The sequence below is a fragment of the Stylophora pistillata genome, chromosome 3 (assembly GCF_964205215.1).
Source record: "Stylophora pistillata chromosome 3, jaStyPist1.2, whole genome shotgun sequence".
In the NCBI taxonomy this organism is placed as follows: Eukaryota; Metazoa; Cnidaria; class Anthozoa; order Scleractinia; family Pocilloporidae; genus Stylophora; species Stylophora pistillata.
The window spans coordinates 31,875,965-31,891,748 of NC_142521.1; the positions used below are offsets into that span (position 1 = coordinate 31,875,965).

A 15,784-nucleotide genomic window follows, 5' to 3' on the forward strand; every position below is an offset into this window, starting at 1 on the left:
GGACCACGAGTGCAAACTCTTTCAGTAACTGGGTTCGCAATTCCAGGCAAGGTCCTAAATCTTTTCATTTGTCACATAATTTATGCGGTAGTAAGCGAATTGAATACCATATTTAGCCACAGTTACGTGGTAATATATGAAATTTTGTTCTCGACATCGTCTTATTCAGATCATGGCTTGTAAAATGATACGAACGTTGTAATTGTCCCAGTACTGTCATAGCTCTGTTACAAATAGGGAATTGTAAATCTTCAAGTCTTTAACACCTTGGTAGAGCTCAGCTACACCCCTCCCCATATGCTGGATGTCAGAAACTCAGTCTCCTCCGAGAAATTGTGTTGATAAATTGAAACCAGCAATCGTTTTAGAGCCGAAAGTATAACTGGCACTAGAGAGAAGACATTATATATGACACTTAAAAGAACCATGGCTTTTCTGAGATAGGGACCAAGACCTCTCATTGTTACAAATCTAAAATGACACTGCAATAATTCAAGTTTCCCATAGTTAAAACTTCGGATTATTCAATCCTCTGAAGTTTCTTTGAGAGACTATTCGAAAGTATCTGTTAGCAAATTCAGACTTTTGACACTTTGCAAAAAATAGTTACCTCTGGTCACCTTTGCTCTCGTATCATCATCAGTAGTTGACGACCGTCTCTTTCGCTTTGATGGATCTAAAAACGCGACAAGGATATCATCAGTACTGTAACAAACAGTCTAAAGTAATTTTTCCTCCCTGTTTTGCAGTTACATCGATAATTCTCTCATTTGCTTCCTGAAACTCGATTAGACTTAGCACAAAATGTTTCATCACGCCTTCTGTTACTCATGCGATCATCTGAATCAAGAATAACACTAAAAGAACTAACTCCTTTTTTTAGGATTGAAAAGCTATTGCCTGAATTAACCAACAATTGAATGAAACACTCAAAGTTTTTCTTTCTGATGTTTGGACACGATTATAGTTGCCATGGGCGGTAAAGGAAGGGCTGTGGAGACGGGAGGTTGAAGGAAAAAGCGCGTAGGAGGTGAAGATAGATGGGAAACACGAATTGTAACTCTTCATACCTAACAGGTCCCTCCCAAAATTGAAACGAACAAAAATGCTCATGCAAAGACCAAAGATGCTCAATCCAATGAATGGTAAAAGATAACCCAAATGCGTCAAAAAAACACGTCTTATAGATTGTGGGTAATTGGTCGATTACTCACTAAAGACTAGCTGTATGCAACCGCAACGTGATAAGAAAACAATAATTATTCACATAAAGTAACATAAGGTATCGTATATCAGAGTCACTTACCTTCATAGTGAGCCCAGTCCTCAAACACATTAGTGTCATTTAGCATATGAAAAACAACTGAGGCTGCCATTACACTTGCGAATGGCCTCCAAGAATCAGTGCTAGATTTGCTACCGTCAGCGAAGTCTGAAACTCCTTTGATAACTAGCCATTCAATTCCATGTTTATGAGCGGCTGTGTAAAGACCTATAGAAGAGTTTATTTCCTGTTAATATACGATTTAACGTTGTGGTTTTTGAAAATTATCGGATGAATGAATTGCAAAATTTAACGATTCGTTGCAATGCCTATGATCTGTGCTAAGCACAAATCTTCAAGGGCTAAGGGAAATAATTTTTTCGTATCATTTAGCATGTAACGTTTAGCTATGTGTTAACGGTGTCATGATGTCATGTAAATTAACTATTCAATTTTTCCAGGATGCAAACCTCAAGAAAACAAACGGCAAGCCTGGCCTTCCTTATCAAAAAAAAAAAAAAAAAGACAAACATACACAACGGACAAAATATGAAGACCTACTGATGGTACACAGAAAAATGTTTGATTAACTTTTCCGCATTAGGGTTATTGGATTTGGGGCTCTAAGTAAAGTTATGAAGTGCTTTAAACAATACCTTCGCCTTCCATCTCGATGGCAGTTCCTTGAGGAAATCGCATCTTCAATTCTTTTTGACTTTCTGGGTCATCAATCACCTCAGGGCCACTGAGAAATACGCCATCACTGCGTACTGCCACTTCCAGATCTTTTTCGTTTTTTAAAGGTGCTTTCCATCCGGCACCGGCGCCCTTGATAAGGCCAGCCATATACTTATTTGGAGGAACAACACTGCCGCGTTCTTCGATCCCACACTTCCTTTTTTTGGTGTAAGCGTAGGTTATCAACTTTGAAGATATAACCACATCACCAAGCTTGGCTTTCGTCTTGCACAAGCTACCACAGTAACCCACACAGATGACTGCTTTGGGCCTTAAGACTGGAACTGCACTCTGGACTACAACTAATGAGCCACCAGGACCGGTGGCACCCATTGAGCATTGAATCACTGCAAATTTGGGCGAATTCGGCTCTTTCGAAGAATCTTTGTTGCGACTATACCCGAAGTACACAAAGCCAAGAGTAATTTCGTAACTCCTCACGATGCTTTTGAGAAATGAGAGGCAACTTAGGTGTTCACAGTCCTTTACTGTTAACAGGAGAAAATCAACAGGCAGAAATTCTTGGATATCTTTCCAAGGCGTTGTTTTCGCGGGGAGATTCTTTTTCTTTAACACTCTAAACTTTGTTTTCGGAGGTTCTCCAATACCCTCTACATCAGCATGGGTAGTACTGTCCCGGTTTGCCATTATTCATACGGCCTAGCAATATACAATAAAATTATTTCAGGCAGTCTGGTAGTGAGCTAACGTCAGCAATCTCAGTGTATAAGTAATAGTTTACTTATTGACTCGCTTACGTACAGGTATTCACTCTGTAGAGATGTTTAGGTATTTGGACGGTCTGGGGAGATTTAAAGAACAACAGGGGAAATGGCTATTGAATAAATCAATATAGCTTTGATAAATGGGCTGAAAATTTTTCAAAATCTTTAAATTGTCAGTATTTCAAAGTATTACCTCGTTATTTAAAAACAATATCTGAATGTAGAGCCATCGACGGTAGTCAGTAATCGATTTGTTCGATACATTTTTATGTTGTATTTTATGACCAATAATACTGATGATGGATTAACAAGGTGCTAAAATACTACTTTTTCTCGCGCTGATTGCCCAGAAATATTCACTTAAGTGGGCTTGTAGAGTACTTTGAGGCATGAAGCAGTTGCAAAATTGACCACAACAATAGCTTATTAACTCAGTATGTTGGTAATTTACATGTTACCAGGGCGACTGTCAATTCGAGAACTAGAGCAAAATTAAAGAAATAGCTCTATTGCTTTTTACAGTAGTTAAAATTTCATTTGAATGAGAAACTTGCATAACTCAACATATCAAGGGGGCAGTGAAGTTGGATTTCGAAGAGAAAGTGGAAATCTTTTGTTCTGCTCTCAAACGATTCTAGTTTCAGAATGAATGTGTGATTTTTGCTTGGTTTATTTCGCGCGATTAAGAAAAAAGCAACTGTTTTAAAGGCTGGCAGACAGCTTCACTTTCGGTTGCCCTGGTAACCAAATGCAACGAATCCAATCGTTTTGGCAAGTTTAACTTTTCCATAATTATACCAAACATCATTCTTAAGACCTTTGAATTCAGATCAAGACCCTCTTGGTTTAAATTGCCACTAATAAAAAGCCCGGCTACGAAACATTCAGTCTTGACAACTTCCATTTTGTTTACTTATAATCTTCTATTAGGAAACTTTTATCACATCTCTGTGTTTTCAGAAAGGTCCTAACTTAGATTAAAGATGGTAAATGAGACTACATACAGTGAAATGTAAGGTTCCTAGAAAGAAAAAATAGGTATAAAAACTAAATCAAAAATTGATTAGAAGCGACAATAAAATACTAAAAGAATTGAATGAAAAAGTTGCTAGAAATGCTACGCTTAAAATTTACAATGTCAGGTACATTTTTAATCCTTGGTCTCCTTGTCCGAAAGTTATTAGATGGAATTTACGACGATAAGACTTATTGAGGATATTTTCCAATTATTCTCAAGTACTTATTTTGCGTTTTGATAGCTTCTAAATGTATTCTTGTATAATCATGTATTTGTATGGTGCATCAAATTCAATTTATAGATGATCACAGGCTTCAGCACACTCAGCCAAGAAATAATTATAGTGGAACTTGTACAGCAAAGTTTCACTCAAATCCAATATATAAGCACCTAACATAAGCTAGTTTTTTGCTATTGCATAAATAGCGCTATCTACTGCGAGGATCGTGCATCATACGTATAAGCTAGTTTGTCAATTGTAAGTACCTCCTTGAATTGTTTTAAACCATCTTAATCTTTGTTATAGTTTTTTACTTACATAGTTTTTTACATCCGTATTGTACATAATTTTAGGGGGCCACGGGTTTGTTAGTATTTTTGTACGAATTTTTTTAGTGCTACCCTCTTTAAATAAACTTTTACTTACTTACTTACTGTAGATGATACAAATATTGAAAGTCGGTAGTGGTTAATCGTTTTTCTGTCGGTAGTCGGTAATTTTTTTCTCGCTCTGTCGGTAGTATTTTTCGCCATTTGTCGCTAGTCGGTTAACCCCATTCATACCCTAATTAAAGCTGGTTACTTTTTTATCAGCAAGTTTACTCTGCCAGGATTAAAAAAAATAATAATAATAGCTTAGGGACTGTACAATAATTATCGGGAGGGGGGCAGTAAAACGAGGGGGGCATAATGTAAACTCACAGCTTTAAGGAGGGGGTAACATGTAAATTCCTGGGAAAGTGGGAGGGGGGGGGGAGCAGCTGAAAAACTGACTACCAAAGATATTTCACTGAAAGTTGTAGCCATTACTTTCTGGACTGATTTGATATGAATAAAACATGGCTTATATGACATCAATAATAAGATAGAACATATAGTCATTCTCAATTGAAATTAACTTGGCAAGATTATCAAAATGACATATGTTTATGTTGGTGTGTAAGAGGTTGATGATAAAAACTCTTCTACTAACTCTTCTGTTTCTCCAATGAAGCATTTAGAATTTAACAGGTCTCCTAACTGAACAAGCTTCATCAGTGCGAGACGTAAACTAACAAGGAACATCTAAATCAACGTTATCGATCTGTGGCACTCCATACTTCTCTGGCTCATGCTCACCATCAACTGGTGCCACGCCCAGTGAAATAAAAATAACAGAAGCTCTACTCTTTCGATTTTCCACAGCCAAAGAACTCCTTTTTCTTGCTTTCCTTTCGTCTTCCTTCTTTCTCCTGAATTTTGAAACGTTGGTTTTGGAACCAATAGAATAGGCGGCCTTGTGTTTTTTTTGATGCAGTTTGAAGGTCCTCAATTAGTTGAGCGATAATATCTTGAATGCCAGTTGAGATTAGTGTCTGAACTGAATTTATCTGTAGATGCTGGCTGGGGGGGGGGGGGGGGTTCGTCATAACTTTTGGGAGATTTGGAGGGGGTCAAAGCTAATTTGCCTTTGTTGAGAGGGAGGGTATTGTGTAATATTTCTCCTTGCAAGGCTCGTCTTTCGCCCCCCCCCCCCCTCATGATAATTATTGCGCAGTCCCTTACCATTCTCCATTCATAACTGGTACTGACCACTTTAACATTGAGAAGCCCTGCCAAATCATTCACCACAGAGAAGGTTAAAACACGGATAGAAGCTTTTTGAGGGGGACCTCGGGGTTTGCAGTGTTGTGGTGTTGACCCTTTTTGTAATGCGGTATTGTGGTGGAGAAAAACTCAAACCTGACGGTACACAGTGTTTGTAATTTCAAACCGACGGTTTTCGTTGAAATAAACCATTTCTATTGTTGCAAGTTATTCTTTAACTTTTAAAACTAGATTTTGATAACCCATGGCTGATTGTCCAACGAAGTAAGCAATACATCCGAGCTAATTTTAAATAAGCATTAGTTGATTAACCCGGGCAGTGTTCTTTTAATATTTTACTTGACCACTGGAACTCTACCACATGCACTATCGGCCAGCCAAAGACCAACCCGGGGTTAAGATGAGTGAAACCAGACGAGGTAAATTGTGAGACTATAAAGTGGTGTCGGTGTGTTACTAATATTTCTTACAGTGATACGGTGTTTGTTCTATTTGTTTGCCGTGTTGTGGTATTCTGAACCCCTCATGTCCCCCTCCTTACGCATTTTTTTTTTGAGAATCTTGTATAAGAACAGCAAAATAGGAAATCGAGGGAGGTACATTTGCATCAGGTAATTACTTTCTGCCAGTCGAAAAAGCCTGGTTACCAACATTGGTTAGTCCCAGATATCTTTGAGAGCCCATTCTCTCACCACGCATGTCAGAGTGTTTAGGCGGAAGATCTTAACTAACGGAAAGCTTGGAGAGCGAATTTTAGTGTGCTTTTCTCTGCGAACGAAAGTCAAAGTGGACATCCAATTCCCTTTGTTCAATTCACAGTTCATAATTTGCGTCGCTTGTTTCCTGAAGGGGAAAGTCGATCCAGCTTTGATATTTTTGGTAAGCTACAACCTAAAAGTTTCTGATCTTAACGAGTATGCGCAAGATTGCATGCTCATTCATGATCATTTAACATTATCTGTAGGTGCAATGCTGTTGATTATTAATTTTTCCCTTGCCCAACTCTTCTGTGATCAGGGTAGATGCCAGTCAGGAGTAAAGCTTTTCTGCTGATGAATCCTTTCTGTTAGGCATTAATTAATCATTTTTCGGTACATGTACGTGCTATACTTCTAAAGATTAGTTGTTTTCCCTTGCTGTATACTACTGTGATCGAGGTATATGCCAGTTAGGAGTGAAGCTTTTTGCCATGGAATCCTTTCTGTTGGGTATTGATTGATGGTTTTACTGTAAATTGATGTGCAGTGCTTCTTATGATTAGTATTTTTTCCTTTGCTCAATACCACTGTGATCAGGGTAAATGGCAGTTACGAGTGAAGCTTTCAGTAGAGGAATGTTTACTGTTTGGCCCTGTCTGATCATTGTAGATTACATGTAGACACAATGCTTCTAATGATCAATTTTCTCTTGCTCTACGCAACTGTGATCAAAGTAATTTCCAGTTTAGGGTGAAGCTTTTCTTCAGAAGTGTCCTTATTGTTGAGCTCTGATCAGTCATTTTTAGGCAATACTTCTAGTAATCCATGCTTTTCCTTGCTCTGCACAACTGTGATCAAGTTATATGCTTGTTAGGAGTGCCATAGCTTTTTTGCTCAGGAATATCAATACATGTAGGTTCCATGCTTCTTATGATTAGTTTTGTCTCTTGTGCTAAACTACCCTGATCAAGGTATATGCTAGTAAGGAGTAAAGCTCTTAGCTGTGAAATTCCCACTGTTAGGCATTGATTGATCATTTTACAGTAGATTTAGGTGCAATGATTCTATGTAGGTATGTACGTACGTACACACACACACATCTTTACATACACTCATTTTATAATCCTTATTTTTAGCATTTAACCATTCATTGAATGCTGTAAGTATTTTGGAAACACGGTATAAGATGATCCATTAGTAGCTAAATCTCTATTAACTCGTCTTTTTAGTAAGCACACTCTATGAAATCAAGTAACTGATAGTTTAATCGATTAATTCTCGAACCTGATCCTTTGAGAAATATTCAAATATAGCATCGCGTAATTATTTTGAAGTTACCTTAAAAATTTTTTTCACATCATTTTCATTATTACTGATGAGAATTTAAAACTACTGAAACCACAGATATAAATCAAAATGTACTTAACTTAACGTTTATAAAAATGGCTTTTGAAAATTTGTAAAACTCTGGTAATTTTTTTTTTTTTTGTAATCTTGGATGAAGAAGGGTGAATTGGTAAAAGTGGAACGAAAAAAATGGCTTTAAAGTTAACTGTCAGAGAATGTTTTTGCCAATGATGGCAGGTTTATGACAAGTGAAAATGAATCTCACGAATTTCTCGAAAACAAGTTAAAGTATGGGTAGCTGTTTTGAAACCCTCGTTTCTGATCATCACACAGTAACAATGCGAGTGGTGTTCAATCGATCTCCTTTGTCAGGTTCCACTGGTTATTTATGCTCCTCTTCCTTTACATTCAGAAGGCCGAGACTACATGAATAAATACAGCCAAAAAAAGACACATTTTATTGCAAGAGACAGTTAATGGGAAGGGTGTATAAAGTTGGATGTTTGGTTGACTCACAAAATGATAAAGATGAAGGAATGATAATTGCTAATAATTGTTATGATAAAAGTTATTAAGCAACTCCTCTCTGCACTGCTCCATGAAATGAGTTCTAATTTTTAGTCAATTGAAGTTGGAAGTCTTCTGAAATTTGCCGCAGCAATTACGTTTCCACTATACTCTACTTTCAATTACTGAGATACCCTTAAAATCTCTTAGAGAAGACCGCAGCTGCAAATGCTATGAAAGCTACGTTCTTAAGAACAAGGCAAAGCAAGTGTCACCAAAATCGCAATAGTGAACTCATTTGTCTTCTGTGAACCGATGCGCGAATAAGTTAAGACTGTTTGGAAAGAAAAATTTCGATGTCTGCCTCATAACTTTGAAATCATTCAACACAGAGAGACAAAGGAGATAAACTTGTATACAGGTCTACGGAAAACAAATTCATTGCGTTCATAAGATTTCAAGAAACATCGAAGAAAAATGAAAATTTGGCACATTTGATCTTTCCTGTAGTCAAAGCACAACTCATAAATCAATTCTCCCTCTCTAAACTTTTTATGCCTAGCGTTAAAATCATTCCTTGATAAATTTGAAAGAAGTGGTACTAAGCGGTTGTTAGCCATGAAAATCAACGGCAATCTCGCTTTGCATGTCCATCTACAACATAGTTATCAATCAGGAATTGACCAAAATTCCTTTGCTTCAGTGCAAATCACAAGTTATGCTAGGCGCTTTCCTTTGCGCAGAAAATACATAGCTTCCTCTTCTCAAAACACATCTTAAAGTGTGCGTAGCTGACAAGATTTTTCGAGATTTCTTTTCCAAGCAAAGGACGGACAGCCAGTGTATCGATCTGATCCCGCTGTCCCCTAAGGTTGTTGTAAATTTCAGATTAACTTTACCGAACAGTTGCAGGTGTTGTGTTATGCTTAAAATTAACGTTCTCGTGTATATGTTTGCGTCTGGTCTAGCGTGGACTATCGCACCATTAGCTGAAGACTTTAATTCGCCCAAAGTAGCCGGATCAGTATCTTAATTGCTGCAAATGCAATCATCAAAATATTCGGCACTTTTCGGCATGGTTGAAAGGGAATCGATTGAGCGGACGGACCATTAAAGAGTGGTAAGAACGTTACCCAAACATATCCTTCAGACCGTAACCCCACGATTGATTTGCATTTCTCTGGCTTTGAATGCTATGACATTGATTAGTAACTTAACCCCACCCTGTTCCATGAGATAAATTATTGCTCTAGTCAACTGAAATACGAATCCAGGAAACGAACTTGACACGAGCCAGACATAATTACCTGATGTGATTAGGCTAAAAAAATTCCTGCCTTACTTAGGCCTCAATTCGGCCGTACAGTTCGAATGAACATATGTAATTAGTGACGGAATGGTTTAATAAGTTAGTCGAATGCCCTGATCATGATACAGCGCAATACACCGAATGTTCTGTTATTTGCAATAGACTTGTTTGAAATATCAATTTTTTTTTCAATAAAATTCTCAACCTACAAACTAATACAATCCACAAATTTTGAAACATTTACGGCTACCAGTATATTATATGATTCACTGCGTAGATACTAATTGCGTCTCACTCATTTCACCAACTTGGCTAGATTTAAATCTAATTTTGTGAAAAATAATGTGAAATTTCTATTTATCTCGTAACGATTAAGCTATTTATCATGTGAAAAGAATGGACAGAGTCTTCTCAGCTGCAACAGAAGCATAGGACCTTCATCCCGCGCTATTTGACCTTCTAGCTGTTACGTGCTTCAAATGTTTCTCTCGCAAATCGTAAATGATCGAAGCTCTTCTCAAAGGCCGATTTGAACGATTCGAAAACATATTTTAAAGCAAATCATACAACACCGAAAGAAAAAGATTGATAAACGTGGCTACCGGTCCAACAGCCAGATTTGCCGAAATTAGAGGTAGCGAGACAACTATGAAAGCGGAATATTTGTAATAAAATCGAAGCAGGGACATACATCTATATCTTACTGATGCTTTCTCCTAGAGGATAAAACATCTTTTAAGCTGCTATGAATTTCAGTATCATTAAACCGAGCTCTTTCAGGTACTTGCAGCGTTTGACATTTTAGTGTATTCGTTTGCTTGAAGTTTTAGTGTGTTCATTTGCTTGAAGTTTGAAAGTATTCGGCGTGATTGGAGTTTGCGCGCGGTCAAGCGTCGTTATTACCGTTCTCGTCGTGAGCTCGGTAGATTCGAGTCAACCGAATTTTTATCGAACTTTCTGCAATCGGAATCAAACTGTTTGCTTCTGAGTCAGAAAGGGGTCGAAAAGGGGAGAGCAATCGAGGAGTAATAAGCTCGGATGAAAATCAAGTCAGAGGGTGAATGGAAATTTGAAAATGAGTGAATTAATTCTCACAATCTAACCTTCTATCCTTTATCGTCTACCTGAATTACTTTTCATATAATTTTTTAGCGAGGGGCTTGAGTGTCTGTGAGGATAAAAATCAACTGCTTGTGATCTAAGATGGCCATCTATTACAGAGTTGTTGTTGATAAATTAGTAAGCTACCTTCGCCTCTGCATGGCACGTCAAACAAATAATGCTTGGTGTTGTTTACATTCAAAATATATTACTTTCTCTTCTCACCTTCAGTTTCTTTTTATAATATGATCTGTACTTGATTCTTGTAAAGAAAACTGCGAAGCCACAGGACAAAGCTGAAAGGTTTGCTTATTCTATGATGAAGCGCTAGTACAGATTCCTAGAGCTGACACAGCTTTGCAACATAATATTGCGAAGATATGAATAATTTAAAGGAGTGCCTTAACGACGTAGACCTACGGAGGCTTCAAGAACCGCATGGTAAAAGAAGCGTGAAAACGAGGCCAGAGAGCTATGTAACTTTTGCATTCTGATCAATATACTTTATTTCTTGTTATTATGGTCAGGGTATTTGCACCCAGCCAATGAAGCAGACCAGTTGTTAAGACTAGTCGGAAATGCTGCAGGTTTGCTCGTAAATTAGGGTCCAAGAGGACGCTGGGATCTGTAGACGATGAGCTGTTGGTGAGTATGACTACAAAAGTCAAGCGAAAATATGGTGCCACACAGCATGCTTACTGACGACTTATAGGGAAATTCATGAAAAAGCATTGGTCAGATGGGAAGAAGTCGTCGTAGTATTAAGGGCGAACTTGTTGGGTGCAAATTTTCAATGAGGCAAAACTTGTATCTACATTAAAGAAACATGTACGTTCAGCTTGAAAATACATCTGATTTTTATTGACCTTTCATGCACATTTGGCTATGACAAACTTCTTTCTAAGGCCAATGTATATTTCGAGCATATCCCTGCACTGAGACATGGAAAATCTAAATCTATGCAGATCACGCTTTTACCTCGTGTTTTAATTAATATTCGCCACAAACGATTAAACCTTTGATCCAAACAATATCAAGTATCTAATTTCTCCCTGTAGCGTGACCCCTCAATCAAATGTGAGCTCACGAGAATGAAGGAAACGATCACCAACTAAAGAAGCTCTTGATTGTGAAACAAATTAACCTCGTCAGCGCCTTAGGAAATGTATAGGGACTGGTAAGGAGAATATGTATTCTAATGTCAGGGTTGTCCGGGATAAAGAAATTAAGATCATTCAGGATGTGAAATGAATTGTCTTAGACTAACTTAATCTTCGCTGTAGATGATACAATTAATGAAAGTCAGACGGTCTTGCAGCTAACTTCTTAAACTCTTCTTTTCGTCACTCACCAATTTGATTCTACAACGGTTGCGAAGGTTTTAGTCGGTTTTAATCTTTTGATATGTATTGATGCAATAAAGTCCTCATCTAAACATAACGGTTTTTACCATTATTACCTGAAATAGATAACTAGCTCATTTCATTTTTACAGCTAAATTCAGAGATTTTCAATGAAAGAAACACGTACTTCTTTTCATAACCGAATATAATGATGCAAATGTTATTCATTTTCCACTTTACTTAACTTGATAATAACTGGAGAATGGACCACAGTATACTTAATTTTTCATTCATACTCTTTACAGTTGCCGACAGGAGGTTGGTATATAACTGTCTCAACCTTCTGTATATGTAATAGATAACTGTGATAAAAACATTTAATATCCTTGTTTTTCACATTAATTGACCCTTTCATTACATGCTGTACCTATTTTGGCAACTCTGTGTGAGATGATCCGTTGGTAACTAAATCACCATTAGCTCGCCTTTCAGTGGCTTATACTTTATGAAATCAAGTAAATGATAATTTCATCGATCAATTCTCCAACCTGATCATTTAGAGAAAAATTCAAGTATACGATAGCTGAATTAATATGAGGTTACTTTGAGAAATCTGTTTATCTTCTTCATTATTACTGAGAATTTTAAAACCACTGAAACCATAGCTAAAAATCAAAATTACATGAAGAATTCAAACACTGGCTTTAAAGATATCTGGGAGAGACTATTTATGCTATTGATGACGTATTTATGACTACAGAGAATGAATCCCATGAATTGCCTTAGAACAAGTTAAACTATGAGTAGCTGTTCTGAAACCCACATTTCCTAATCATCACACAGTAACAGTGTGAGTACATAGTGTTCAATCGATCTCCTTTGTTAGGTCCCACTGATGATGTTAGCATCACTTTATCACTGCAAGAGACAGAAAAAATGGGAAGGGTGTATAGAGTGGGATGTTTGGTTGACTCGTAGAATGATAAAGATGAAGGGATGATACCAATTGTTATGATACCAATTGTTATGATAACAGTTCAAAAGCAATTCATCTCCATACTGCTCCATAAAATGAGTTAAATTTTGGTCAATAACTGAAATTTTCAGCAATTACATTCCTTTATGCTGCATGAAATATGATCAAATACTGTGATGCTCATAAAATCCACCCAGAGAAAAAGACCATAGCAACGGCTACCATTAAGCTACATTTATAATATAAATAATTTGAAGCCCTGGAGACAAGCAAGCGTAACCAAATTGCAAGAGTTAACTCATTTGTCTTGAATGAACCGAAGCGCGAATGAGTTAAGATTGTTCGAAAACAGTAATTTTGATGTCTGCTTCACAACTTCGTAATCGTTCAACATAGAGAGACGAAAGAGATAAGTAAAGTTGCACACAAGTCTAGTAAACAAATTCATTGGGTTGATAAGAGTTCAAGAAATATGGAAGAATTAAAAATGAAAATTTGACATATTTGATCGCTCCTACACTCAAGGCACAAGTTATAAATCAGTTTTCCTTGTCTAACATTCTACCACCTAGCGTTAAAATCATTCATGCGTCGTGATAAATTTGAAAGAAATGGGACTTAGTGGTTGTGGGCCTTGAAAATCAACGGCAATCACGCTCTTGCATGTCCATCTACAACATAGATATCACACAGCAATTCTGTTAAATCTATTTGCTTCGGTGCAAATCGCGCGCATCGAACAAGTCATGCTTGGCGCCTCCTTCTTCACAAAAAGAAAATACATTGCTTCTTCTTCACAAAACATATCCTAAAGCGGGCATGGTTCACAAGATTTTTTTTGAGATTCTTTCAAGCGAAGGACGGACAGCTGGTGTATCGATCTGATCGTGTCTCGTATCGTTGCTGTAAAATTCAGATTAACTTTAGCGAACAGTTTCAGCGTCTGGTCAAGCGTCGACTATCGTTGTACTAGCTTAAGTCTTAATTCGCCTAAGATATTCGGATCAGTATCTTAATGCTGCAAAATCAATTACCAAAAATCATTTGGCACTTTTACTAGGTCGAAAGGGAATCGATTAAGCGAATGGAATATCGAGGAGTGAAAGGACTGAAGACCAAGTCAAACAGGTAAATGCAATTTTGAAAATAATTGGCGTGATTCCTCTTCTATTTTAATCATTTACGTGTCGCGTTAATTGAAAAAAAAATGGGATTTAAAATTTCTTCGTCGATGGCTCTTACATGTCTATCATCAACACGGTTTTCTCAGAAATTGATAAAACTCCCTTTGTCTCGGCACAAATCACATCCAAAGACTGACGCTTGGCAGTCAAAATATATCACTTTCTCTTCTCACCTTCAGTTTCTCTTTGCAATATAGTTGTCCGTAGTTGACTCTTGCGAACAAAACGGTGGAGCTACAGGATAATACTTCGTACGCTGCGAGTACGATGAATCGTGTATCGAACTACTCGTAAAAATTTCCCACTTCTGAGAAAGCTTCGTTACAGGCTTGCAAATGTATGAATAATTTATCAGATTGCTTGACTAAGCAAAGCTAACTTCATCTTGACTTGAGGCTGTAGCCTCACACGGCATGTAGTTAATGATCGTTGATGGCTGAGATAATAGACAAGTAGAAAGACCTGACTAATATATTCCGTTATATCTTTGAATAGCTTAGTCACAAAGAGACTTTTGCCTTCAAATGGAAAGAAAACTTACTAGTAGTCGAGGAATGGATTGGGGGACGGGTGGAGGAAGAGGCAAGTGAAGGTAGTCCTCGCCCCACTCCACCCCCTTAAGCTTCCCACCCTCCGTTTTCGTAACCAATCGTTTTTATGTGGCACTATGCAAATCCCAAACCCTGAAATTGTATATACCACAGACCGTAACGAGACGATTTGTATGCATTCTCCTCGCGTTAAACACAACAACTTTCATAAATAACTTAACCCTACCTTGGTTCTTGAGATGAATAAATTCTGGCTGAAGACACAATGACCCTGACGTGATTACACGGAACGACAAAATCCCGCCTTACTTTGGCCTAAATTCGGCCTTCTGGCTCAAACCAACAAGTAAATAATGAAGGAATGGTTTATTTACAAATTAATCCGATGCGCTGATCATCACAATACACCCAATGTACTATTGTTTGAAATAGACTTGTTTGAAATTAGAACTTTCCGTTTTTTATGTCGATAAAATGGTAAACCTACGAATATATTCCACAAAACTGGACACATTTATAGCAATCAGTGCATTATATTATTACTATTTTTAACGTTCTTGTCAAAGATTGCTCAATTTCGTGACCTTTTCCAGCTGCGGTGTGCTTCAAATGTTTCTCTCGCAAATCGTAAACGATCAAAAATCTTCACAAAGGTCGATTGAAACAATTCGAAAACACACTTTAGAGTAAATCATAAAACGCCGCAAAAAAGAGTAGATACATCAACTTGGCCACGGATCAAACAGCTAAATTGATCGAAATCAGAGATCACGAGACATCGATGAAAGCGGAACATTTAAAATACAATCGAAGCAGGGACACCTGACAGTAATACTTTCCTTTTCTCTACACTAATATGATCGAGATATATTCAAGCTTAGAGAGTGAAGCTTCTTTTGTTAGTGAATTGGTACTGTTAAGCTCAGAAAGATCATTTTAAATTACATGGGTGTGCAATGCTTCTGGTAATTAGTTTTTCCAGTTAAGTGCTGTTCAGCATCTGTACTATGATTAAGGTATATGCCAGTTCTGAGTGATGTTTTTTGTTGAGTAATTCTTACTGTAAGGCATTGATTGATCATTCTGCAGGACATGTAGGTTCAATGCTTGTAATAATTAGTTAATCTCTCTCTCTGCACTAGTGTGATCAAAGTATAGCCAGTTGGGAGAGAGGATTTTAGCTGAGGAATCCTTGCTTTAGGCACTGATTCATAATT

At 37.4% G+C, this 15,784-nt stretch overlaps 1 protein-coding gene across 6 annotated transcripts in view; it reads right to left on the reverse strand.

Moving 5' to 3' along the window:
* Positions 1 to 14,588, reverse strand: part of LOC148735653 (death domain-containing ATP nucleosidase-like) — a 24,786-nt gene extending 10,198 nt beyond the window's left edge. Inside the window, exons 1-5 of one of the 6 annotated variants that reach the window (XM_088754302.1) lie at positions 10,739 to 10,919; positions 10,516 to 10,580; positions 1,921 to 2,662; positions 1,307 to 1,492; positions 611 to 676 (exon numbers count right to left, since the gene is read on the reverse strand). In XM_088754302.1, the coding sequence (XP_088610428.1) occupies positions 611 to 676; positions 1,307 to 1,492; positions 1,921 to 2,650 (982 nt within the window). In that variant the 5' untranslated portion in view covers positions 2,651 to 2,662; positions 10,516 to 10,580; positions 10,739 to 10,919. Of the gene's footprint in view, positions 1 to 610; positions 677 to 1,306; positions 1,493 to 1,920; positions 2,663 to 4,391; positions 4,415 to 10,515; positions 10,581 to 10,738; positions 10,921 to 14,189 lie in introns of those variants that run through there. The other 5 variants (XM_088754306.1, XM_088754303.1, XM_088754300.1 and 2 more) reach the window with 5 other exon arrangements.
* Positions 14,589 to 15,784: the final 1,196 nt, after the last annotated feature.